At 42.4% G+C, this 27548-nt stretch overlaps 1 protein-coding gene across 1 annotated transcript in view; it reads left to right on the top strand.

Annotated features, from left to right (window-relative positions):
- Positions 1-27548, top strand: part of TEDC1 (tubulin epsilon and delta complex 1) — a 68183-nt gene that overhangs the window by 17927 nt on the left and 22708 nt on the right. The window contains exons 5-7 of the mRNA XM_070939182.1: positions 436-534; positions 11823-11909; positions 13877-14080. Coding sequence (XP_070795283.1) covers positions 436-534; positions 11823-11909; positions 13877-14080 — 390 coding nt within the window. The remainder of the gene's footprint in view (positions 1-435; positions 535-11822; positions 11910-13876; positions 14081-27548) is intronic.

Genomic DNA, 27548 nt, shown 5'->3' with positions numbered 1-27548 from the left:
CTGCCTACTGTCCTGGTTTTGAGCCACCTGGTTTTGAGCCAACTTCCTGCCAAGTTCTCCACTGATTTGGTGGTGGGAAGCATGCAGGAGGTTGTCTCGCCTAATAGCCTTGAGATTTGGTTTCTTTATAAAGATTTTCAAGCAAATATGAAATGGATAAAATGGTTTCAAACGACCATGTGGTTTGCTTAATGATTGCATTGAATCACTTAACAATCATCATACAAACACATAAAATCTAGTCCAGTCATGTGATGCCATGACTCATGACCGAAATTCCAGTTCCAATTGTGGTGGTTAATTCGAGGACTACCTGTAATCTAATACCTAAAAATACACATTTAAATGTATTGCCTTTACAATAGACAAAACATTTACATGTGTAGTTTTAGATATATCTCATATCCTGCCTCTAACCATATGTTTCTCTACCAGGTCCATTCCTACACAATAGGTTCTCATACTGACCCTGTTATTGGCCATTTCTCAGTCATAGAAGTTGATGTTGGAAGACAAGCAGAAAGATATAAGCAGGTAATCCTCTTTCTATAGCATGATGGTATGTTAATAATTCAGAGAAACCTGCTTTCTGCAGAATTTTCAAGCTTCAGCTACATCCTACCCGTGTTTTCCTGAACATAAGACCTGGTCTTATAATTTTTTGCCTACAAAAGAGGTTTTAGGGCATATTTTTGAGGATGTCTTATTTTTTTCACATACAGGTGGTGGCGAGCACAGGGGCTGACAGGAGTGGGAGCGCATCTACTGCCGGCCCTGCCCTCTCGGTCTCACCATTTGCTTGCCTGGAGCCACAACAGGCCAAGTTCTCGGCGCGCCCTGGCCTCCGCCTGCCCTTCCTGCTGGCCCTGCTGCTGCTGAGACACTTCTCAGACCAATGGCTGCTGTGCAGTGGCCTGTGCTGCTGCTGGCCTCGCGGGAGCTCTTCACCCTCCTGGCAGTGCTGGTCTCGACTGCCCTGCTGTGTTGCTCCTACCTGTGTTGCTGTGTGAGCCAGCACAGATCTACGACCTCCGGAGTGCCCCTCCCACCGCCAGTGGAAACGCACCACCAGTGCTGCCTCGCTACTGCCTTGAGGCTGTTGAGCGTCAGTCTGCACGCTTACTCGTTGCTGCGGGCACTGGCCTATGGCCTGAGCCCGGCACTCTTCGGTCCCTGGCGCTAATGGGCACTGCAGCTCTCATACTAGCTGTGTGAGATGGGCATGGGGCTGCCCCTGGCCTCTTTCGACCTCTACCTCACCTGGGGCTGCTTTGTCGCCAGCTGCTACCATCACCTTGCCTTGCCCCTGGCCTGGCCTGGCCTGGCCTGGCCTGCTACTCAACAGCCTCCAGTACCTCCTGCTGGAAGTGCCCCACACACTTCACAGGTCTGGCAGTGCGCCCCTCCTCTGCCCTGTGCAGCTTCGGAAAGTGTCTGGCAGGTGGAGGGAGGCACCTCCACACCCCCGCCACCTGCCTTGCTTCACCTCGTGGCAGAAGGCGAAGCAGCGGCATCAGCCAGATTGCAGAACAGCCGCAGATGAGGTAAAGGCTGAAGGTGGCTAGGGGCAGCCCCACACCTGCCTCACACAGCCAGAACGAGAGCTGCAGCACCCACCAAAGAACGCTGGGCCCATACCCCAGCACTTGCAGCACCAAGTTGACATGCAGGTTGATGCTCAGTAGCCCACAGGTGGTGGGCAAGGCGGTACAGGTGGTGCGGCTTCACCAGAGGCCACTGGTGAAAGGGCCCTGGCAGTCCGGCAGCATGGGGGGGGCGCCCCAGAGGTCGTAGATCTGGGCCAACTTGCCCCATACCAGGCAGGAACAGCCCAGCAGGGTGGTCAAGAGCAGCACCCCCTTGAGGCCAGAAGCAAGCCGGCATCTTTTGGATGGAAGCAAGCACGTGGCTTCTCCCTCTGCAGGCCCAGGCTGACAGGGAGGTGCTGACTGGCACCCTGGTCACGTGATGTTTCACTTAACAACCACATTGCTTAGTGATGGAAATTCCAATCCCAATCAGGGTCATTAAGTGAGGAGTACCTATATTGCTGTGAATCACAGGTCCTTAGTTCAGATTTACTCTTGTCCCCATACACATTAGATACCCTTAGATGTGCAACTGTTTCCCAGCTTCATCTATGATTTTTTATAAAAGATGGATCAGTGACTTTCCCTAAACTTGGTTCCTAGAAGCACTACGAACAATTTTTGTAATTCAAACAGAATTCTATATACATGCTAAATGTATTTATTCATTAAATATTATTTTTATTTATTCTAAAAAACCTTTCAAATATCTTGGGATTAGGGTTGGCTGCAGACGTAAAATTCTCATTACTAGGTTTATTTCCCCTAACTGGGATAATCCAGGGTGATGCAGAAATTACATCTTCAGCTAATGGTTGAAAGTTTTCTTCTTTCCTCTTCCTGAACCAGCGATATACAAATAAGTTCAAATGACAGAAACTGCTTTCACCGTTCTGCTAATTGAAATACATATTCTTAAGCAAGGATCTAGGGCGTGTCAAGTTTTTCAGCTTTCAATTTCTAAACATTAGGAGTCCTCAGAAGTTGTGACATGCCTTGGGGATTGGAAAGATATTTTGGTTACTTTAATATAATTTAGAAGTGTTTGCTAAATAACCTCTCTTTTAAACTTTTTTAAAATTTGTAAAATTCTTCAATTTTAAATTTGTCTTATGAATTTGAGATGTTTTAAATTTCGTTTTTCGGGCCAATTATTTAATTGCATTTTAATGGTTTTTTAACATTTGTATTATATGTATTTTATTTGGCTGTTCACTGCCCTGAGTCCTTCGGGAGTAGGGCAGTATACAAATTCAATAAATAATAATAATAATAATAATAATAATAACAACAACAACAACAACAACAACAACAACAACTACTACTACTACTACTACTACTACTACTACTACTACATAAATAGCATAACTTTAACATTTTGTTTGTTTCATTTCACAGGTTCAGCTGTCTTTCTCTTTCTGCTAAATGTTATTTTGTCTGAGAGTGTTAATACTGCTGGTCTTATTTCCTGTGAGTGTGATAACTAATCTGTAATGGCTTCTAAAAAAAAAGAACAAGACTAGGAACATTAACTCATATGAGCAACCTAATTTGGACTGGCAAAGACCTGTTTGCTGTCTGAACTCCCAACAGTACAAGACATTCTCAGATACGGTCTACTGTTAAGAGAACAAAGTAGTGATGATGCTAGAAACTACCCAGCAGCCAGTCTTGCAGGAGACATATATCCAAAAGTACTTGAAAAGTGGGAACAAGCGAACAGTTCTTTTGTGATTCCTTTTGTAAATTCATGAGTGACAATCTTGAACAAGATCCAAGAAAGCTGGGATCAAGCCAAAAACATATCTCTTGGTAGAGGAAAGCTAAAGGGCAAAGAGATTTTCACTGTGAAACTTGACAAACTGTTTCACATTCTCAACTACAAGTGTCAAATTGTTCTGTGTGCTGAATTCGGCTGCCCTGCTGGCTGCAAAAAAGAAGCTCACATTAACTATACATGCCCTAATGAGACAAAGATACCATTGAAGGAACTTGCTTTCGTTAAAGATCAGAAAGACGAGATTGGTTCTTTTGGATCGCACCAGATTGGTTTGCCAGATGTCCCAAGGAGAAACGACTTATCAGCCTCCGCCTTTACTGCTTTGGCTGCCATGGTAATGGGGGGGAGGGGGAGCTAGCATGAAGGAGGGGAAGCGTGCTGGAGAGATGTGGAAACGAAAGTGATACTTAAACTACTGGGCTGCATCTTTGAAGCTTCTATCAGGTCAACAGTCGTGGCATTCCTGATTGATGACGCTGCCAGACGTGTGCTCCCACCTGACCTCTGGGATTGGATGATTTACGATGGACAGTGGGAGGGAATGCTTTCTATCTGTAGTTTTCATGCTTTTGCCTTAGATCCTGCTTTTCTTTGGTTGTGTTCACTTCATTTTCTAGTAAAAGTACCTGCTTCTATAAATAATGGAGTTTGGGTCATTCTTTCTTGGACTTTGAAGGAAGCATACCTGACATTAAGCAGGATCTCATTTCTCCAGCCATCCCGGATAACTACCGAGGGGGCTGAACCCAAACTATGTAACTTGATCAGAGAGTGATGGAGACCAGATAGGGGCTTCTGGCTCTACGATAACTTCACTTCAAGCAGAAAAGGAAGCTGCGGAATGAATGGAAAAAATTCGGCTGAGAGAGGAGCCAGAGGAAGCCAGATGGTCAAGGGGAGTAGGAAGGCTGCCGGACCTAGCGAGGACCCCCCAAGGAGTAACCAGCTCCAGACCTCGTAAGGGAGAGGTAGTGTGGCTGCAAGAGCAAAAGGAGAACCTCATGATTGCTCAGGCTCTGCAACTCCTCCACGATGCTGAAGAAAGCCGGAAAAACCGTGAATTTTATGCATTCCCTGGTGGGAAGGGAAGAGACTACCCCAGAGTGGATCCAGAAGAGACTGCTTGTGGGGGAGAGAAAGAGGAAGCTGGGGAAGGAACATCTCAGGCTTCTGGGACCCAAGCGAGGGATGCAGCAGCCCAGGGACCCCCAGCCTTGCAGGCCCCACCCCGGAGATGCAAAAAGCCAAAAATTCCCCCCCTAACAGAAAAGTATGGAGGGAATCCGAAGACCCTGGGGCTTTTCCTGATCCAAGTGTGGAACCACATGCAGGACTGGGGGGAGGACTACCTGTCAGATGCGGCAGCAGTGAGATGCGGCATGAATGCCCTAGAGGGAGTGGCAGCTGAATGGATGGTGGTCCTCCACAATAACAACTCCCCCTTGCTGAGAAACTACAACCTGTTCATGGGAGCTCTTAGGAGGCGGTTTGAAGACCACTTAGCTGAGCGGAAGGCGAGACTCTGAATGAAGGGTATTGAGCAGGGCCGGAGATCGGTGGCAGAATACATCCAAGAGTTCCGCGAGCTGGCACCTTTTATGACAGGGTGGTCCGACGCGGCCCTACTGGAGAGTTTTAAGGATGGGTTGAATGAAGACATCTACAAAGACTGTAGAGCACGGGGGGTCCCCGAAGATTTGCAGAGTTGGTACGTAGTAGCTGAGGACATGGAGATCGATCTGGCCTGAAGCCGACTCCGAGGGGGCCGTACAGGGGACCCGTCATCCTCCTAATACCGCAAAGGAGCGCCCAAGATGGCCGGGGGGAGAGCAGAATTCAAACCCAAGTCAAAGCCTTTCATGTGCTTCAAGTGTGGCAAGGAAGGTCATAGGGCTGCTGAGTGTTTTTCCAAGCCAGTGCCAAAATCTACTGGTTCAGGGCCAAAGAAGGCTGACAAAGCACCTGCAAAATCCCGCGAAACCGCCCTGAAAGGGGAAGTTGTTGAGTTCGCTCCCTGAAACCAGGGTGAGGTGGGAACTCCGACCACCGCGGACGACAGCGAGACGGACTCTGACTCCGACTCCCATGATCTGGTGAGTCACATTGAGGGCCCCATGCTCGTTCCCGTAGAAATAAGGGTACCGTCCACAGGGGCACATGCGCAGATGCTAGCCCTATTAGACTCTGGGTGCACCAGGTGCATAATCAGCCCGAAAGGGGTGGAAAAAATGGGCCTGAGACTAAAAACGTTAAGAAGGCCCATTGCGTTCTGTCAGCTGGACGGATCAATAGCAGGAGCGGGCCCAGCCAGTTTTGTGACTGAACACATTGAAATGCAATTGGGGGATCACGTAGAGACTCTCAGTTTTATTGTGGCCCCTGGCATGGAACGACCCCTCATACTTGGACTGCCCTGGCTCCGTAGATGGAACCTGCGTGTTAACTGGAAAACGGGGGTTTTGCGCATCTGCACCAGAAACCCGAGACTAGAAAGGGAAGAACCCCCCTTTGAGGACGGAGTAGAACACGAAGGGGTGGAGGTGGCAATAGGTCATATTGAAGGGGAGGAGAAGATTCCAAAGGAGTATTGGGATCTCCGAGAAGTTTTTAGTGAAGTCTTTGGATGTGCTGCCCCCCCACAGAGCTACGGACTGTACCATTGAAATACTCCCTGGGTTAAAGCTCCCTAAGCCAAAGATCTACCCTATGACCCCTCGAGAACTGGGGGAGTTATGAAAGTTCATTGACAAAAACCTAGAACGGAGTTTTATCCAACCAGCCAGACCAAGGGTGGCGGTGCCGGTACTGTTCCGGGAAATGAAAGATGGCTCCTTTCGTCTGGTAGTTGATTATAGGAACCTGAACGCCATTTGCGTGGAAAATGTCTACCCCCTGCCACTCATGAAGGACATGCTAGCCCACCTAGGAAAGGGGAAGATTTTCACCAAACTCGACTTACGAGAGGCATACTACAGAGTGCGAATTAAGGAAGGGGATGAATGGAAAACAGCATTTAACTGCCCACTGGGATGTTTCCAGTTTTGAGTGCCCCTTTTGGATTACAAGGAGCCCCTGCAGTGTTCATGCAATTGATCAACGAAGTACTGCATGAGCACCTGTATAAGGGGGTGTTGGTCTATTTGGATGACATTCTTATCTACTCTGAGAATATGGACGACCGTGTGAAATTGGTACGAACTGTCCTGAAAAAACTCAGGGCTACTGAACTGTATGCCAACCTCAAACATTGATTTTTATCTACCCTGCCAGGAAGCATCACAGTAAGGTACAATATCTGGTGGCCTGGAAACATTTTCCATTGTCTAAAGCTGAATGGGTGAACAAACGTGATGTCCGAGCACCAAAGAAAGTACAGTTGTTTCACATCAAATATAAACCTTAATTGATATGTTGTGCTGTTATCTCCTTTCCCCTTTTCTTTTCCCTTTTAGGACTAACATCTCTTCTGAAGGGGGGGGGGCGAATGTCAGCCTCCGCCTTTACTGCTTTGGCTGCCATGGTAATGGGGGGGAGGGGGAGCTAGCATGAAGGAGGGGAAGCGTGCTGGAGAGACGTGGAAATGAAAGTGATACTTAAGCTACTGGGCTGCATCTTTGAAGCTTCTATCAGGTCAACGGTCGTGGCATTCCTGATTGATGACGCTGCCAGACGTGTGCTCCCACCTGACCTCTGGGAGACCCTTGGATTGGATGATTTACGATGGACAGTGGGAGGGAATGCTTTCTATCTGTAGTTTTCGCGCTTTTGCCTTAGATCCTGCTTTTCTTTGGTTGCAATCACTTCATTTTCCAGTAAAAGTACCTGCTTCTATAAACAATGGCGTTTGGGTCATTCTTTCTTGGACTTTGAAGGAAGCATACCTGACACGACTATTCAAGAGGCAAAAGTGGCAAGACGATGAGAGACAGAGGCTCGCTAAAAATAAATATTTCAGACATTTTGATACTGACAAATGAAGTAATTATCACTTATGATGAAAATGAAGGACAGACGATGAAGATGAAGTGGAATGTGATGGAAGTTATGAAGACGCCTTAGATCAAACACACGTATCCTCTACTTCAAAAGAAAAGACAGACTACAATAGATTAGAAATAATAAGTGTCGTTATGCAGACCATAAGTTATGTGTTGGTCTACATGTCACCATAGCCACCTTCATTGATGCTTGCTTGATCACCAGAGAAGACAAGAGATTTGTATTTGACCACAATAAAGTCAAGAGAGCCCAGGAAAAAATTATGAAGTCCCTAGATCAAGAATTTGATGAGCTCTGTAAGAAGGGTGAAATAGAATATATGTTCAACGGCTGTAAAGTTATGCTGAAAGCAAAAACAATTCAGACCAGCAAATTCCCCAGTACCATCAAAGAACAACTTTACTCTGTGTGCACTGAGCCGAGTGGAAGATATCTTGATCATTTCACTCTGGGGAAAGGCTCAAAAACAAGGAAACCTGCTCAAGTGATTGCTGATAATCTAGTGTATTTCATGAAAAGGAAAGGCATTGATAAAAGCTTGAAGGCCATTGGAGGAGATTCTACAAATGTTAATACTGGCTGTGAAGGTGGTGCCATGCACTGGGTAGAGGTCAAGCTTGACCGGAAGTTGGTGTGTGCACTCTACACGAATGAGTTACCCCTGTGACACTTAATCACAAAATTGGATGGGAAGACTTTGTCTAACAACAAATGGGCAGATAAAATTGGCAACATGCTAGACACTGCAACAGAACTTGACATTGATCCTTCATTCACCAGAGTTCCAATTGGTGAGCCTCTCATTTCACTGAGACACAGTGCTGCAAAGGATCTCTCTACTGATCAAATGTATGGATATAGGATCACACAGGCTTATTGCAGGACAGGAGAACTTCCCACAGATCTGGCTCTTCTGGAAATTGGCCCCATAAGCCATTCATGCTGGTTGACAACTGCAAATAGGCTTTGTTGAATATGGGTTTCAATACATGGCATTAAAGGGAAAATTCTCCAAAACTTAAGAATGATAGTGGAATACATTGTTGGTGTGTACTACCCTTGTTGGTTCAGCATCAGAGTAAACATTCCTGGATTGAAGGTCTGCGACTTGTTGTTCTAGCTGCAGCAAGTCAGACTGCAAAAGAAGGCTGTAGTAGATGCTGTTTGCTAACCATTCAAAGCTCAGCATTGAGTTCTTGGTGTAAAAACCCATATTTTTAGAACACCTCACTGTTCAAAAAAATCAAAAATTAATTTTCACCCCATTAAATGACACGGCCTAAATTTATTCTAGTAGTCAAGTCTGTAGATGTCTACACCTTCTGAGGTGTGTTATCAGGTTACAAGCCCATCACAACAGAGACCAATTGACACCAGAAATAACAGCTTAAAATTCAGTAACAATATAACATTTGGTAGAGAACTTGGAGGTCCTCTGCCCAAGCAGAAGACCGATATCATGCTGGACAAATGGCTGTTCAATCTCTTCTTAAAAACTTCCAATAATGGGAGCATCCACAACTTCTGGAGACAAGCCATTCCATTGATTAATTGTTCTCACAGTCAGGAAATTTCTTCTTAGTTCTAGAATTGGCTCTCTCTTTGATAAGTTTCCAATTACAGGTAAACCCTGGGTTACAAGTGTTCCCTTACTGTACATTCAAAGTTACATGATTAGTGCCCCCTAGCGTTTACGAACAAGTCCCAAAATTATTAATATTGCAGCACCATGGCAGTTTGTTTATTTATTTATTTATTAAATTTATATGCTGCCCCTCTCCGGAGACTCAGGGCGGAGTTGTTCGTCCTTATGAATGACCGCAGAGGCTCTGCAACATTCACCCCACCTATTCCTCCCCCCTCCCAGCCAGGTCTTCACAGGCACTTTGCCTGTGGAGACTCACCTTGTGAAGATCTCCTCTCTGTCGCACTTTCTTTGCCTGCTTCATTATTTCAGGCTTTCAATGTGTTCTCAGAGAACAGAGGCCTAACATATCGCAAGATCAGCGTGAAATCTTGTGCTACTGATCTCGCGTGACATTACTCATTAGACCTCTATTCTCTGCGAATTGAGGCCTGAATGTTTGCAAACGGATGGAAGGCTTTGGTCCTTTAGGCCTTCCCTCCATTTGCCATTTCCTTGCCGAAGCCTGTAGGGAGATTGTGTTCCTGTAGGCTTTGGCAGCTCTTTGCAAAAAGCTTTTGTTGGCATGAGCAGAGCTTGGGAGAAGCGAGTGCGTCCCTCCGAAGCTCTGTTCCTATCGGCAAAGCCTCTTTTATAAAGGGCTGCTGAAGCAATCCTCAAACGCTTTGGTGACAAGAAAGGAGGCCCAGAGGGCTGCGCATGGCCTCTGGGCCTCCTTTCTCTTCGGTGATTTATTTGATGAGGCCTTCAGTGACTAAAAAGGAGACCAGGAAGGCCGCACGCGGCCTTTTGGGCCTCCTTTCTCGCTGGCAATCCACTTGATAAGGGTCAGTTAATGAAAAAGGAGGCCGGGAAGGCTGTGCACAGTCTTCCGGACCTCATTTCTTGCTGGTGATCTGCTTGTTGCCGTTGGTGTCAAAAAAGGAGGCATGGCTTCCTTTCTCACCAGCAATCCACTTGACGAGACCTCCGGTGTGGCCTTCCTGGCCTCCTTTTTTGTCACCAGAGGCCTCGTCAAGCCCTTTGCTGATGAGAAAGAGGAGAGGAGGCAAAGAAACAGGCTGGAGAGGAGACACATCTTCATAAAGTAAGTCACCCTCTTGGCTGAAATGGCAAAATTAACTATTTTGATTAAAGAAAAGAATATAAGTACTTTTGTTTCCATATGGAGACTGCTTCTGAACTTTGTGCTTGAAGTGGAAAAGAATGAAACTTCGATTTTGGGTTTTACTGAGTAGATTGATAGAACTTTATAGAAATGGCTTGTTCATATTATGAAAAAACAAAAAGTTGTGATTTAATGCTAATGCCTCATTTTACTGCAACAGAGAGAATTGGAAGTCAATGGTTCTTTTTTCTTTTTTTTTCTTATCCTTCCTCACTTCTCTTCCCCCCCCCATCTTCCTCCCCACTGCTTTTCTATTTACTTTTGCATTTTGTATCTTATATTATTTTATAACTCATTAAAAATGTTACTAGAAAAAATTAAGTCACTCGGCGCAGCAGGATGGGGAAACAATTGTGGGGATCCTAGGGGAGGGAGAATGAGATATCTGTGGGTCAGGGGAGGCCTTGAGTGGTCTGAAGCAAGTGGCCTGTTCCATCACTAGTCCTTCCCCACCCTGAGATACCTCAGGTGCACTTAAAAGCCACACATTCAATTATCGAATACGTGGGCAAAAGGAGGGAGTGATCGCATTCCCTCCTTTTGTCAGGAAGGTACGACATTCACTCCCATGAATCCTCAGGTTACGAATGGAATGGGCAGGCTCCATTCCATTTGTAACTCAACTACCTGTATTCTTTCTTGTCCTGCCCTCGGGTGCTTTGAAGAACAGATCGACCCTCTCCTCTGTGGCAGCCCCTCAAATATTGGAAGACTGCTATCAAGTCACCTCTATATCCTTCTCTTCATTAGAGTAGACATATCCAACTCTTGAAACCATTCATTTTATATTTTATCCTCCAGTCTCCTTAATCATTTTTGTTGCTCTTTCTTGCACTCTTTCTAGATTCTCAACATCTTTTTTGTATTGTGATGATCAAACCTGGATGCAGTATTCCAAGTGTGGTCTTACCATTGCAATATAAAGCTATATTAACACTTCATGTAATTTTGATACTATCCCACTGTTGATGTAGCCTAGGACTGCATTGGCCTTTTTGGCAGTTGTACCACACTAATGGTTCATATTTAAGTGATTGTCCACTAGGGCTGCTAGATCCCTCTCACAATTACTCTGTTGAACCAGGTACCACCCATACAATTTAGAATATTAAGATACATGAATGGGTTTTGGCTTTAAAAAAAGATGGTGATTAGTTCAAGAAAAAGCTACCTTAAAGAAAATTGGGGTTTGAATATATACTAACTAAAATCAATCTTCAAATATCCTTTGAGTTTGAATGCTCATTGCACTTATAGGTTTGTATGACTTGTATCTCTTTCTGAGTCCTTGAATGTTTAACCTCATATTGTGATATGAGAACAGAGGTGGGGTGAGGGGCTTATTTCTTTTTTGCTTTTATCATAGCCAAGGAAATTCAGAACAAAAACCTTCTGCAACTCTTCTGTGGCTATTTCACACAGGGATTTGGGAGGCGGGGGAGAATTCTTGCTCAGGGATTATGCTGTATTTTTACTATATATGTAGAATTGTTTTGTCTACAGATCAGTTGGGGGTATGTTAATCATCTAATAGAACTCTCTAAAGCTTGCACTGCTAGACATGCCTATTATCTTACAGAAACCATATTACTTTCTGTTATATTGCAATAATGAAATACACTTTGTTCTTCATTTCTTCAGTTGCTGCATTTTGTGGAATCTGATTGCTCCCGTCTAGAAGCATTTTTGAAGTGGAAGCCTATGGAATCCCTTTATTGGCATTGGATGGTATGGCTCAATAATGTGGTTATAAAAAGTTACATATTTTTAAATTTCCCTTTTAAGCCAAGATTTGTTTATAAAAATTCCCCCTACAAAATTGAACAAAATTATCGGTATAGCTACCAGTTAGGTGTTTGTCAGGTGCTTCTTTAATGCTTGTCAATATACTATATTTGAGTTAGAGCTCTTGTTGAAGTTAAAAGAAATTGGTAATTTGCTATCTATACATAATGTTTTGGGGGGGTCATAAATTTGATTGCTAAAATGGAAATTTTCTAGGTAATTAGTATTTGATTTGTGTATAAATGGAAGGACCATAGGAGCTCCAGTTGGAATACGGAAATCAGATTTCTGAGTGTTTGCATGTGCTGTAAGGATAGTGTTGTGGCTCCGTTGCCTGAGCCTGGGCTATCGACAGATGCAGACTCTGAGAGTGAGGGGGAGGAGTTGGCAAGGTCTCCCTCTCCAGGACCCTCCTCTCTGGCAATGCCTCCGGAGGACACCAAAGGCCAAACGATAGGCTCAGAGCCAAGCACGTCCCCGTAGTCACAGGTGGACAGCGACGAGGAAAATAAGTGCTGGCTGGACCCTCGCCAGAGGCGCAGGGAGAAACGTGCGCAGCAGAGGAGAAGGCGTGCCAGAGATTAACTGAGTCACTGGACCACACCCCACAGGCTATAAAAGGGAGTGTGGTGGCCATTCGGACTCTGTGACGGACAAAGCTAATCTCTGGCGAGGCACTTTGCACCTTCGGACACAACACCTATTTGCTGTGGATTTAATTACAAACTGGACTATTCAAACTGTGTATTTTTGTCTGTGTTACCGGAGTAAAAGTTTTGGCAGGCAGCCACGGAGTTGCTGCCAAGTTCCTTATCACTGACGTTGAGTGTTTGAAGAGTTTATTTAACCCTCGGCTGGCTGGTTGGGTGTGTGCGTGGTACGGGGATAGAACAGATAGTTCTTATTTGCCTTGTTCTGATCTGCCTTCCTGTTCTATACTTGGTTGTAATTGGTGAGTCATGGAGACCACAGTAAAATTAATCAAATATTTGGTTTAAGTTTTAGAGTAAACTAGTCTGAAGACACTAAGACACAGATGTATGTCAAATACTTCCCATAATAGAGTTAGCATATATTACATACTTTAGGTTTGATTATAGATAGTCCTTGACTTACGACCACAGCTGAGCCCAACATTTATGTTGTTAAGTGAGACATTTGTTAAGTGAGTTTTGCCCTATTTTACAACTTTTCTTGCCCCAGTTGTTAAGTTAATCACTGCAGTTGTTAAATTAGTAGCACAGTTGTTAAGTGAATCTGGTTTCCCTTATTGACTTTGCTTGTCAGAAGATCGTAACATGATCCCAAGACACTGCAAAGGTCATAAATAGGAATCAGTTGCCAAATGTCTTTTTTTCAGTGATGTTGTAACTTTAAACAGTCACTAAATGAACTGTTGTAAGTTGAGGACTACCTGTACTTGCTCTTGATATCAATTGTGTGACATATAGTTATACTGTTTTAAAAGCCTGAAAATCGTGATTAAACTTTAAGCAAATCATAAATCACAGAATGAAATTCTTAACTACATAAATTCTATCCATATGGATAAAACTCTGTTCTAATTTTGAAATCCTATAAAACTAAATAAAGACTTTTTGCGGGAAGAAACCCAAATTCTGGATGTGATACACATCCATGTTTTGAACTATAATCTAATAAGATTAATTTTAATATTACTTGTTTGGGACATCTTTGTTCCAGTAATGTTCATTTTCCAGTATTTTCTAGTTGAATCTATCTATTTAAGAAATCCATATACTGTAATTTATATATATTTGTCCAGTATATCTTCAGGTAGAACTAGGTGTACTTTACATTTTGTAGAGAAAATGAGGCATTGAATTTCTCTTGCAGGTTATAGTTATGAAAAATTAATAAAGCTTTGGAACTTCCCTCCTCTCTCATAGGAGACTGTTTTGGATATGGTAATAGAAGATACCCAGAACCAGACTATGTGTTACAAGGGCTGTCTTTTGCCAGGTTCTGATCTGGGATGCCATGGTGTTGGCAGAATTATGGAAGAACTTGACAAATGTAAAAAATATCTTCTGAGTCTGTGCCAGGAGTTATGTGAGCATATAACCCTCAGGAAACTGGCTTGTTATGGAAAGGTAAGACCTGTTAGAAATCCAGTTGGGATTAAGACTTCCTCTTTTTCGACTTTTAATGTTAACTTGTTTTCAACCTTCTGGGTATAAGGATATTTTGACAGATCAGAGAGAATTGAAACAAAAACAAGAACTAGGGAGTCAAGGGATTGAGATAGATTGGTATACAAGATTGCAAATACAATCAAGATTTGAAGCAGATCGTAGACAATATGGTTTTAACTTGGGGAAATCAGAACTGGATGAAATACTGACAGGAACAGATTAAAAAATGATTAAGAAATTATATCATTCGTGGTTATGGGGTGAAGTACTATCAATATGCTGATGATACTCAGCTTTATATCTCTACCCCGGACCACCCTGGGGATGCCTTTTCCGTGATCTCCCGCTGCCTGGAAGTGGTGCGGGCCTGGATGGGAAGAAACAGAGTCAGACTCAAGCCATCCAAGACTGAGTGGCTGTGGATGCCGGCATCTCGTGATCTAGTGGTCCCGTCACTTGTGATAGGAGGGGAGCTACTCACTCCCTCAGAAAGGGTTCACAATCTGGGTGTCGTCCTGGATTCACGGCTATCTTTAGAAGATCATCTGGCTGTGACCAGGGGGGCCTTCGCACAAGTACGCCTGGTGCGCCAGTTGCGCCTTTTCCTAGACTGGGATGCCCTCGCCACGGTTACTCACGCCCTTGTTACTTCTCGGTTGGACTACTGTAACACCCTCTACATGGGGCTGCTCTTGGGATGCACCCGGAGGCTACAGCTAGTCCAGAATGCAGACGTGCGGGTTGTTACGGGGGCTTCTCGTTACTCCCGTGTGACACCTCTCCTGCATGAGCTTCACTGGCTGCTGGTGGTCCTCCGGGTCCGTTTCAAGGTGCTGGTGCTCACCTATAAAGCCCTACATGGCTTAGGCCCGGGGTACTTGCAGGATCATCTCCTGCCATCCTCCCATCGTCCCGTGCGCTCCCACAGAAGGGGCCCCCTCAGGGTGCCGTCAGCCAGACAATGTTGGCTGGCGGCCCCCAGAGGGAGAGTGTTCTCTGTGGGAGCGCCAATCCTCTGGAATGGTTTGCCCACCGGGCTTAGGACAGCCCCGGACCTCCTCTCCTTCCGCCACGAACTGAAGACGTGGCTCTTTTATCAAATGGGCTGATCCGTTGGGGGATTTTTACATTGAAATAATTTTAATTGGATTTTAATTTTTATGTAATTTTCGAATTGTTGAATGTTTTCTTTGTATGCCGCCCTGAGTCCTTCGGGAGAAAGGCGGCATATAAATTACATACATACATACATACATACATACATACATACATACATACATAAATAAATAAAATATAATTATCGTGGGTCAGACTAGAAGATGAAGAAGTAAAAGAAACAATGATAGCATGGGCAAAGAATTTTGGATATATTATAGAAATGGAGAAATGGCAACAACTATGGGAAAGAAACTATAAATTAACAATGGCAACAGCTTATAAAGAAAATTTGTATAAGATGTTTTATAGATGGCATATGCCACCAGAAAGATTAGCTAAGATGTCTAAAGATAAATCAGCTAAGTGTTGGAAATGTCACCAATTGCCAGGATCATATTATCATATGTGGTGATCGTGCAAAGAAGCAAAACATTACTGGTTGAAAATACAGACATGGCTAGAGGGAATGTGGCAGCAACATATAGAGTTAAAACCAGAGATATTCTTATTGGGAATTTTACCAGAGAATTATAGTAAAGAAAATGCATATATGATTATTCATATAATAACAACGGCTAGAATTGTATTTGCACAAAATTGGAAAGCAGACAAAATCCCATTGGAAGGAGAAATTATAAAGAAAATTCTAGAATGTGCAGAAATGAACAGATTAATATTGAGAATAAAAGATAAAGAGGAGTCGATGTATTTCAGGACATGGGATAAATTTTATGATTGGTTTGAAAGGAAATATGAATAAAGGTATGGAGATAAAATAGTTAGAGAAAAGATGGGAGAAAATAATCAGAAGAATAGAAACCCAGATGATACCTAGGTAAAGGGAGAAAGGGATGGAGGGTGGGGGGTAAAAGAGAAAAAGTGAGATTATTATAAAAATGTACACAAATGATGAAATAGATATAATTATTAATTAAATAAGAAATTGAAATGAGAAAAGAGATAAATAGAAAATTGGGGCTGCTCAAATACCATTCCAGATTGAACTGAAAAGAGAAACAACAAGAGAGAGGGGAAGGAGTAGAAAGAAAGGAAGGGAGAAGAGAGAAGAGGGAGAGAGAAGAAAGGGAAAAGGAGAGGAAGAAAAGGGAGGGGAAAGAGGAATGGGAGAGAAGGTTAGAAGGGGGGAAGAAGGGAGGAGTGGGGGAAGGGACGGGGAAGTAGGATAGAGAAGGAGAGGAAGAACGAAGAAGGTAGGAAGAGATAGAGGAAGGAAGAGAAGGGGAGGAGAAGAAGAAAAGTTGTGGTAAAATAAAGGGTAAATGGTAAATGAGCAGCCCCGAACAATTAAAAATTAAAAATGAAAGTTAAAAGATAAGATGAATGGAAAATGGTGGATAAATGACTGTACATTTAAATATGTTTATGAGAAACAAAAATTAAAAAAAAAATTGAAAAAAAAAGGAAACTAATCAAAGAGAGAAGCAGCCTGGAATTAAGGAGAAACTTCCTGACAGTGAAGACAACTAACCAGTGGGCCAGCTTTCCTTCAGAAAGCGCATGCGCATGTGCGCATGCGCTGTGGCCACGCAACCCGGAAGGGCGTATATTTCAGCAGCGCGAGGATTTAAAAGGCGTTGGGAGGCAGCCGCTCCCAACGCCGACTTTGTGCATGTTGCACTCACATCGCCCACCGGCATCGTTGTGCGCAGGACGAATTAAAGGATTCACACACTCAGAAGCTGACGTTCGAGTTCCTTCTTTTGCCTTAGCGCTGCAGCGTGTGGGGGGTTTGACATAACGAATATCAGTATACTTAGACCTTGTCTTAACTGCTAAATTTGTCACCATTTTTATAGCAGCTTGGTTATCTTCGTAAATTATAATTGGATAATCTACCTTCAAGCCGACGTCCATCATTAGTTGTTTATAATAAATCAGATCAGTACACAATAGTGACAAACATGAGAATTCTGCTTCCATAGTGGATAGACTAATATGTTTTTGTCATATTGATTTCCATACTATTAGACAGTTTCCTAACATTATCGCAATACCTGATGTAGACTTTCTGGTGATCAAATCAGTAGCGAAACTGGCATCAGCATATGCGCTCAATATTAGATCACGGTTAGGTTCTAAATATAATGCATAATGCATTGTCATCTTTAAATATCTCAATATCCGCTTTGTGGCCTGCCAATGCTGATCTGTTGGCTCTACATTATATCTTGCTAATTGGTTTACGCTATATGAAATATCAGGTCTCGACCAATTGCTAATATATGATAGACGTCCTATTAGGGATTGATAGATCTCCTTACTAAATCCAGGACTTTGGATTTCTCCATATTGAAAATCCTGTGCCATAGGCGTTTTAGCTGGCTTACATAGCTCCATACTATAGCGTTTCAACATCTGACTTATCTTGCTAGACTGAGACAGTTTATATCCTCTAGCTGTTTGACCAATATCAAGGCCCAAATAATGTCTAATATGACCTAAATTCCTGATCTTGAATTTACCTTGCAACTTTCTAATAATCTCCATTGCTTCTTTATCAGTTTTAGTTACTATTGCTATATCATCAGTAAATAATAGCAAAAATGATATTAAACCATCATTCTCTCTTTTAAAGAGACATTTGTCTGTTACACCTTCCTGAAATCCAATATTATTAAGCTCTTTAACTATACACTGGTTCCATTCAAACCCTGATTGTCTTAAACCATAAAGGCTTCTTTTTAATTTCCAACAATCAGTTTGATTATTTGTTTTAACTCCTAATGGCTTTCTCATAACACTAGCATTGTTCTTAACGTGCTAGCTCTTAAACTTGGAGCAAACACCTCATCAAAATCTTCTTCAGTTTGAGCAAAACCTTGAGCTACAAGGCGAGCTTTATGGGTTACAATCCCATCTATACCTTTCTTTAATTTATACATCCATCTACAACCAATCAATTTCTCTCCAGGTGGTATTTTAACATTTTCATAAACTCCTAATTCAGTTAATGAGTTGATTTCTTTACTCATTGCCTCCTTCCATGCATTTTGCTCCTTTTCAGGATACATCTTGATGTCCTCATAATTGGAAGGTTCTATGTTAACCTGACAAACCACGGTTGCTTTATACCTATCAGGTGGATGTCTTTCCCTATTAGATCTCCTAGGCAATACAGGACTCATTGCAGGTATTTTAATCTCCTCCCCTAAACCTACATCCTCTCCATCCTTAATAGAAGACTCTACATTGTGTATATCTGCATCAGGGGTATCATTAAACATTTGATTCTCAATGCTAACATTATTGTCATCCTGTCTGTAATCTGCATGCTCAAGTTTCTCCCATCCTTCGTGCTCCAGAAATTTTGCATTTGCACTACAGTAAACACTAGTAGTTCCTGGTGCCCAAAATCTAAAGGACCGATGATTTGAGTCATAGCCAACAAAAAACATTTTTCTGACTCTGTTGTTCCTTCCTCCTCACATTAGATGGAATATGTACCCAAGCAGGGGCTCCAAATGTGTGCAAGTAACAAAGGTTTGGTTTCCTCCCATGCCATAATGTAAATGGTATTTCCCCCATAGATGAATGTACAATGTTATTTAGTACATGGTTAGCACACATAACAGCCTCACCCCATAAGGTTTCAGGCAAACCAGAATCTGCCAACATTGTTTTAGTCATGGCTTGTAATGTTTGACCCCTTCTTTCAACATAAGCGTTGTGTTGTGGTCTATACGGTGCAGACCGTTTATGCTGTATTCCTGCCTCTTGCAAAAATTTCTCTAACCTTTGGTTAGTGAATTCTGCACCATTATCAGTTACTAAGCACATTACTTTAAACTTCTGTTTCCTTTCTACAAATCGCAGCCAGTTATTTATATGCTGGAATGTTTCACATTTTGTTTTCATTAGATAACAGAATCCGTATCTAGAGTAATGGTCTACTATGCTTAGGATATAGCAGGCTCCTCCTATGCTGGGTTTTTGGGTCCAATCAAATCTACAAACACTACCTCTAATGGCTTTTTGGTTTTGAAACTATTGATACAATTTGCTGGGGTTACCCTGCTTTTTTGCTGACTACAGGCATTACAATTCAAATACTTACTACATGATTGTAGTTTTATCTCTTCAGATAACTGAACTGTTTTCTTTAACATCCTGAAATTTATATGCCCTAGTCTCCGATGCAACAGATGAATACATTCATCATGTGGTTTATCATTCCTATAAACTGACTTAGAATAAGCCACTAATGCTGGGTTCTCCCGTAAAATGAATAAATCATTTTCTAATATTGCAGTAACAACATTGCCATCTTTCTCAATTAAACACTTATCTTTAAATGTTACTGTAAACCCAACTTGCAATAAAGATTTAACAGATAGCAAATTAAGTTTTAACCCAGGAATGTATAACATTGGCAACGGTTCATTACTAAATGACCAACGTGCAACACCCTCTCCAGCTACCTTAACCTTCCAACCATTGGCTAATTTAACATGTTGGTTACTCTTCTTCAATTCCATAAATTTTTTTCTATTCCTAGTAATAGATTGAGAAGCACCACTATCAACCACCCACCAATCCTGGTTAACTTTAGTAGTAGAACTGGATATAGCTAAATTACAACCCTTCTTGGGTCTATTATTGTCCAATTGGCCAATTTCTTCTCATCTTCATCGTCATTAGGATCCCTTGCTGTTACATCCAGTGGATTATTTACTACATCCCACAGTCCTTCTCTACACAAAAATAGATTACATTTGGTAGACCAGGATACATAGTTTGTTCCATCCAAACGGGTTATCATGGAGATATTCGATACTAGTTCTTGTGCCATCTTCACTTGGATTATATATCACAAACACAGTTTTCTGTATTATTCACATTAACTCTCAGTTCACTATATAGCTCTGTTTAGCTCTGATCAATCCTAGTTAGTTCTGGTTGGCTCTGGGCCCATAAACAATGTTAAGGATATTGTTGTGTTAGCCAACCAGCAGAGCGTAGAGCACAGGGAAACGGTGCTGAGAGCGATGAATAAAATACATACAAACTGGTTTATCAAAGTTTTTACTTTGTAGTGAAAAACAATCTCATAGTCTTTAATCAATCCAAGTCTTAGCCAGTCAAACCAGTCCAATGATACAAAAGTCTTCTTACCATACAAAACAGCAGTAGGTAATAAATAGCAGCACATTCACGCTGGTAACAGATCACGATGGTAGCATATCAATGACTACATGTTAGTTCCCTTCTTAAATACAGTTACAACAGAGCTTATCCAATCAGGATATAATGACTCAGCATTACTATGACTCAGCATTACAATGACTCAGCAGTACTTATTAAAGTCATATAATACATATTCATGTTAAAGTCATAGAACACATATATTGTCCATATATTGCCTGGACAACCTGTTAGGCATACACCATATCCTAACAAATCAGATTAATTCTCTTTTCTTATTTTTATTCCGGATATGATATATCCAATCTTTTTTTTTTGAGGCTGCGCTTATATTCTATTCCTGCGTCAGCATTTAAATTATTATTGTTTCAACTGTAGGAGTTCCATTGTAGATTTCTTTTCTTTTCACCATAATCAAACCACCTGTATACAGGAAAGAAAAATCCTCCTCCACAGAGTTCAGTAATTTTTATCTATGAAGCTCAAAGTTTCCCATAGCAAAGGGAAGTTACAAAGTTCCCCTTCATGCCAGATAGACTTCCGGTTTTTGCGTCGCGGTGAGACAGTTGGGGAAATAGTGGGCTCTGATGAGCCCCGCGAAAACCCTGGCTGCTGAACCGCCGCTGATGGGTCTTCGGACCGAACCCGTCTTGCAGGGACGGGGGAAGAAGAGGGGCACCTCGGACGACCGATAGGAACAGGCAAGTTCCTCGGCGGTCGGAGGGAACCTTCTGTGAGTCGGCGGTGGGGGGCGGCAGCCATGGCAGCTGCCACGAAGCTGGGACAACCGGGCAAGAAAAGTGCTGGAGGAAAGCGGAGAAAAACGGAGCTCTTTGAAGCCAGGTGAGTGACAACAGCCCAGGCTTGTAACAACGTTTGGAGCATTACTAGTAATTAGAAGACCCCTAGCCTAAAACAGTGGCTATGCAACAATGGGGCTTTGGATTTTTTTTAAAAAAAAAACTACAACTTTAAAGAGACAAAGACCCGAGAAATAACTAATTTTGGAACAGAACTAAGAGAATCAATCTGGAGATATGGTTAAAAGACTAAACACTTTAAAAATTGGAATTGGATTTTAAAAAGAAAAAGAAGATTTGATACTTTTTTAATTAAAAGAAGAAGAAATAAATTGGATGGTTATATAATAATAAATAAAATGGAGACTTGCATGACTAATGGAAAATGTGGATTAAAGAGAGACCATCTGGCATAAAGGCATGTTGTTGTTGTTGTTGCATCTTCAGCACACTGTTTAGCTCATACTTAGATGGTCCATTAGGACACCTAGATCCTTCTCACAGTTACTACTGTTGAGCCAGATACTGCCTGTTCTATACCAGAGCATTTGTTCAGTGGTGCCAAGATCATGTCTGCCAGCTCCTTCAGAACTCTGCGATGCAATCCATCTGGTCCTGGCAATTTGAACTTGTCTAGATTGGATAGGTGTTTTCTTATCATTTTCTTGTCTATTTTGACTTTCATTCCTATTCTATCTTCTACAGTACTGTTGGGCTATTATTTCCTGTGAAATGACAGATGCAAAGAATGAATTAATGAGTTCTACTTTCTCCCTGTTACCTGTTATCTCCTTGCCATCTTCTCCCATTAGTTGACCAATCATTTCCTTGACTTTTTTCTTGTTTCCTACGTGTTAAAAAACATTTTTAAAAATTATTTTTGGAATTTATTACAAATCTTAGTTCATTCTGAGCCTTAGCTTTCCTGACTTCATCCTTGTAGATTTGGGTTATTTATGGTATTCTGTTTTAGTTTATAACTTCTTTTTGGAGGGAAATTTAGTGAGATAGTGATGCATAATCAGTTACAGGGGAGCCTGGAGGAAATGGAGCATCAGGATGTCTTCAATAGGGATTCAAGCCTTATCTGTTTCATTCTATGAAAGAGCAGGACCTTTGCTGGGACCTCAAAGTGTGAGAGAATGCAGGAGGAGGTTGTCATTACAGAATATTTTTCCAAGTTGGCCTATGTGATAGTAACAATATTTCCTGGATCATGAGGCAGCAGCAACAGCAAATTATACCTGTGTTGTCATGTGATGTAATGCTACTCCATGGAGTAGAAAATGACCCAGAAAATAAAGCTCATACAGACTGCAATTCCCTGGCATTTTTGGATTTGGCTTAGTTTAGGATGGTCACATTTTCCTCATTGAAACTAGTTAAGTCTGTCTATGTGTTGTGAAATTAAAGAGTTTTCATCATGTCTTCTTACTGCACTGGCAGTTGGTGTTCATGGATGCATTATACCAGTCTTCTGCCAAGTCCAAAAATGCTAGAGAATTTCTAGAAGCCTTACACTCTGACAAATTGGCCATCAAGAGATACATAGACGTTAACAACAAAATGTCTTTAAAAACAACAATCAACCAGCCAAAAAGGAAATAAAAAGATCCAAGCATCTCTTCACCAGCAATTAGCACCCTGATCAGCATAGATTAATTCCAAGATTAATATCAGACCAACAGTCAAGTAAACAATACCCTAATCAAAAAACTGCCAAGGAAGCCAACAGCAAACAACCCAAGCAAAGAATCTCTAAGACCTCCCCCACCAACATTGACAGGGCAAACAGCTAGAATATGTGTTAGCAATCCACGGCTCCCAAGCCACATGTGGTTCTTTGACCCCTCTCCTGCGGCTCCCTGCTGACCTGGTTGCGTGACCTGCTCTGCGCCCCAAGACATTGGCCCAACCCAGCCATGGCCAACGCTAACCTCACTAACATGAGGACTGGCAGTGTGGGAATGGGATGCAAGAGGAAGGTATGACAGAAAGGGGGACAGGTCCACAGCTGAGGAGCGAGCATGAGCTGTGGCTGCAGCTTCACCAAAGGTGATCCTCCTCCTCATGCAACCCCTGGCCAGCTGTTGTGGAGCTAACAGAACACGCATGAGCAGGGATACCCTTCTCAAACAAGTGGCCGGGCTGGGCCAAAGCACAGCGAAGGCGCACAGAGAGGGCGGGTTGACTGGCTAATGGGCAAGTGTCTTTGGCGAGGGTGCTCTGGCTTTCTCCAAGCCTGATCCCCGGGATGGGCGTGTGAGGTTCGGCGGAGCCAGCCCCCTTTTCCGGCTGTCCTGAGCTGCTTTACTCCTTCAGCAGAGTTTATTGAAAAGTGTCCTCCGGGCGGTGAATGTCCCCAATGCAAGATTTAAAGCCGCCTGGAGGACGCTTTTCAATCAGTGCCAGCAGCAGCACCGCTCCGCTTGTTTGAGGAGAGTATCACCGCTCGTACGCACCCTCCCGGCTCTGCAACAGCCGCCCAGAGGGTCCTGTGAGGAGGAGAAGGAGGGTTGTCTTTGGTGAAGTCGCCACTACGGCTCGTGCTCACTCCTCAGCCAGCCCAGATTTCCAAAAAGTTGCCAAAAAGAAAGAAAAGGAGTAGCGAAGAGCCCCAAGGAGAGCGCTTTCCAAGAGAGAGAGAGACAGAGAGAGAGAAAGGAGAGAAAAACAGAGAGAAAGAGAAATAGGAAAATGATGGAGGGAGAATGAGAGAGAGGGAAAAGAGAGGGAAACAAATGAGAGAGAGATGGGGAGAGAAAGAAAGAGGGAGAGGGAGAGGAAAAAGAAAAACAGAAATGAGAGGGATAGAAAGAGAGAAATGAGAAAATGATGGAGGGGAGAGAGAGGGGGGGAAAAGAAAAATAAGAGAGGAGAGGGAGAAGGAGAGAAATGAGAGAGCTGGAGGGAGAGAATGAGAGAGGCAAAAGGGAAACATGAGAGAGAAGGGAAAGGAAGGAAGGAGGAAAGAAGGAAGGGAGAGAGAGAAGAGAAGAAAAAAGAAAAGAGAGGAGAGAGAGAGGGAAAAGAGAGAAAAACAGAAATTAGAGGGAGGGATGGAGAAAGAGACACACATTTCCCACAGAAGACACCGGGAGCCACAAAACCTGGGTAGACGTGGTGGGGGAAAGGTTCATATGACTGGGTGGGAGTTGTTAAGGATATTGTTGTGTTAACCAACCAGCAGAGCGTAGAGCACAGGGAAACGGTGCTGAGAGCGATGAATAAAATACATACAAACTGGTTTATCAAAGTTTTTACTTTGTAGTGAAAAACAATCTCATAGTCTTTAAACAATCCAAGTCTTTGCCAGTCAAATCAGTCCAGTGATACAAAAGTCTTCTTACCATACAAAACAGCAGTAGATAATAAATAGCAGCACATTCACGCTGGTAACAGATCACGATGGTAGCATATCCACCCATGATGATAGCATATCCACATACGATCGTAGCATATCATCAATGACTACATTTCAGCTCCCTTCTTAAATACAGTTACAACAGAGCTTATCCAATCAGCATTGCTATGACTCAGCATTACAATGACTCAGCAGTACTTATTGAAGTCATAGAATACATATTCATGTTAAAGTCATAGAACACATATATTGTCCATATATTGCCTGGACAACCTGTTAGGCTTACACCATATCCTAACAGGAGTGATGTTAAATTGGCCACGCGCACCCAGGTTTTGTGGCTCCTGGTGTTTTCTGTGGAAAACAAGTCCAAATGGCTCTTTGAATGTTTAAGGTTGCAGACCCCTATACTAGAATATAAACTGACAGCAAATCACACTCCTTATTAGCACTGATGATGTTACCTAGTTTGCATAATGAAACATCTGCAAGAAAACAAGCAAGCTCAGAGAATACCAAGGACCATTGTTGTTGTTGTTGTTATTCATTAAACATGAAACTCAGTCAACTGAACATTCAAAAATGCATCACAAATACCATTGACTGGTGCTAATGGTTGATACGGGTTGCTGCCAGGGTCCTAGGTATCAACCAAGTACCTTCTTAAGATGTACGATGTTCCAAGTAGTGCAGTTTTTTGCATTTCTGTAGGTGTTATTGCAGGAAGCTGCAATTTGTTAATGTATCTTATAAAATTTTTGGACATGGTACCAAGTGCCCCAATGACAAAGGGTATCACCGTTACATGTTTCATCCATAGCCACGTAGTTTCGATGGCGAGTTCGCGATATTTCATGATTTTTTCCAGTTCTTTTTCTTTGACTCTGGCATCTCCTGGCACCACGATGTCAATACATTGTATGTTTCGGTTTTCGACAACTGTGATATCTGGCATGTTGCGTTCCAAGTGACGATCCGTCTGTATTCGAAAGTCCCACAAGATCTTCACCTTCTCATTTTCTATAACTTTTTCCACTTTATGTTCCCATGACATTTTGGATACAGGTAAGTGGTATTTTTTACATAATGACCAGTGGATTAATTTAGCAACTTGGTTGTGTCTAGCTTTGTAATCAGTTTGTGCAATTTTGCTGCATTCATATATTAAATGTGAAACAGTTTTGACTTCGTTGTTGCAAAGTCGACAGTTTGGGTTGTCAGTGGATTTTTGTATCTTTGCTTTCATGGCATTAGTTTGTAGTGCTTGTTCTTGAGCAGCGAGTATTAAACCTTCCGTTTCTTTCTTGATGGTTCCCATCTTAAGCCATGCCCATGTAAAGTTGTCATCACATTTTCCTTCGATGTTTTTCAAGTACTGTGCATGCAAAGCTTTGGTTTTCCATCTATTTAATCTATCATCCAGCTGATTTTCCTTATATTCTGTCTTTGTTTCTGTTGTTTATATAATGTTCCCTGTTTTCACAATCTGCAGCAATTTTTCTGCAGCAATCTGCAGTCTGTAGAAATTTTTTGGTTCACATAATCATTCAAACTTTGTTTTTCTTCTACAGTTTGATGGATTTGCAATAGTCCTCTTCCCCAGCGGTGAAATCTAAAATTTGTTACTACCAGTTTTGTGGGCGTGGCTTGGTGGGGGGGGTAATGTGACTGGGTGGGCGTGGCCAACTTTTTTTTTTAACTTTTAAAAGCATTTTTTCTACAACTTTAAGAGATTGATGAAAAAAATGCTTTTAGAAGCCTCTGGCGATCAGGCAAGTCAGCTGGGATCGCCAGAGGTTTTTAAAGGCATTTTTTCCCCTACAACCTCTTTGGCTGAAGAGGTTGCAGAAAAAAATGCTTTTAGAAGCCTCTGACGATCAGGCAAGTCAGCTGGAATTGCCAGAGGCTTTTAAAGGCATATTTTCCCTACAACCTCTTTGGCCGAAGGGGTTGCAGAAAAAAATACTTTTAAAAGTCTCTGACGATCCCAGCTGAGCTGCGCGATTGTCAGAGGCTTTTTTTTTTAACTTTTAAAAGCATTTTTTGGCCAAAGAGGTTGTAGAAAAAATGCTTTTAAAAGTAAAAAAAACAACCTATGATGATCACGTGGCTCAGCTGGGCAAGGAGGGGGGGCCCTCAGGGATTTTTGCTTCCGGTTCTCCGAACCACCCACTGCCATTGCTACCGGATTGGGCAATCTGGTCCAAACCGGGAGCATTTCACCCCTGCTGTGTCCCCTATTTTTCTTGGCAGGTACAACCTGTCAATGTCACTTTGTGGGTGTAAAGCATGGTACATATTCAAAAGTTTGCACATTTTCCTGTCCAAGTTTTCCAGTTCAGCCAAAGTCCAGTTGATGATTCCAGCTGAGTAGCGTATCATTGGAACTGCCCATGTATTAATGCCTTTAATTATGTTTCCAGCATTCAGCTTTGATTTTAATATTTTGCGGACCCTCCTGATGTATTCCTTTTGCGTTGACTCTTTGACTTTTCCATTCAAGATGTTATCTGCTTCCAATATGCCTAGGTATTTGTAACCATCATCCTTTGCTAATACTTTCACTATGTTTCCATTTCCCAGTTCTATTCCTTCTATTTTTTTCCATTTTTCCTTGCTGCATGGATAATATAGCACATTTTTCAAGTCCAAAGTTCATTTTGATGTCACTGCTGAACAGTTGAACTGTGTTGAATATTGATTTAAATTCAGTGGGGCTTTTTGCATACATTTTTAAGTCATCCATGTATAGTAGATGGTTTATCTTGCCATGTTGGCTTGAGATTTGGTATCCCAGTTTTGTGTTTCATATGATTATTGTCAATGGAATTAATGTGATGTTGAACAGTAGTGGTTAAAGTGAGTCCCCCTGGAAGATCCCTTGTCTGATGTTGACTTCACCAATGTTCTCCCCATTTGCTGTTAGAACTGTTTTCCATTT

This window comes from Pituophis catenifer, unplaced genomic scaffold (assembly GCF_029215685.1).
Source record: "Pituophis catenifer annectens isolate HBS135680 unplaced genomic scaffold, rPitCat1.0.hap2 SCAF_3, whole genome shotgun sequence".
NCBI classification, from domain to species: domain Eukaryota; kingdom Metazoa; phylum Chordata; class Lepidosauria; order Squamata; family Colubridae; genus Pituophis; species Pituophis catenifer.
The sequence above is the reverse complement of the archived record's forward strand: the minus strand, read 5'-3'. Positions and strand labels throughout refer to the sequence as shown.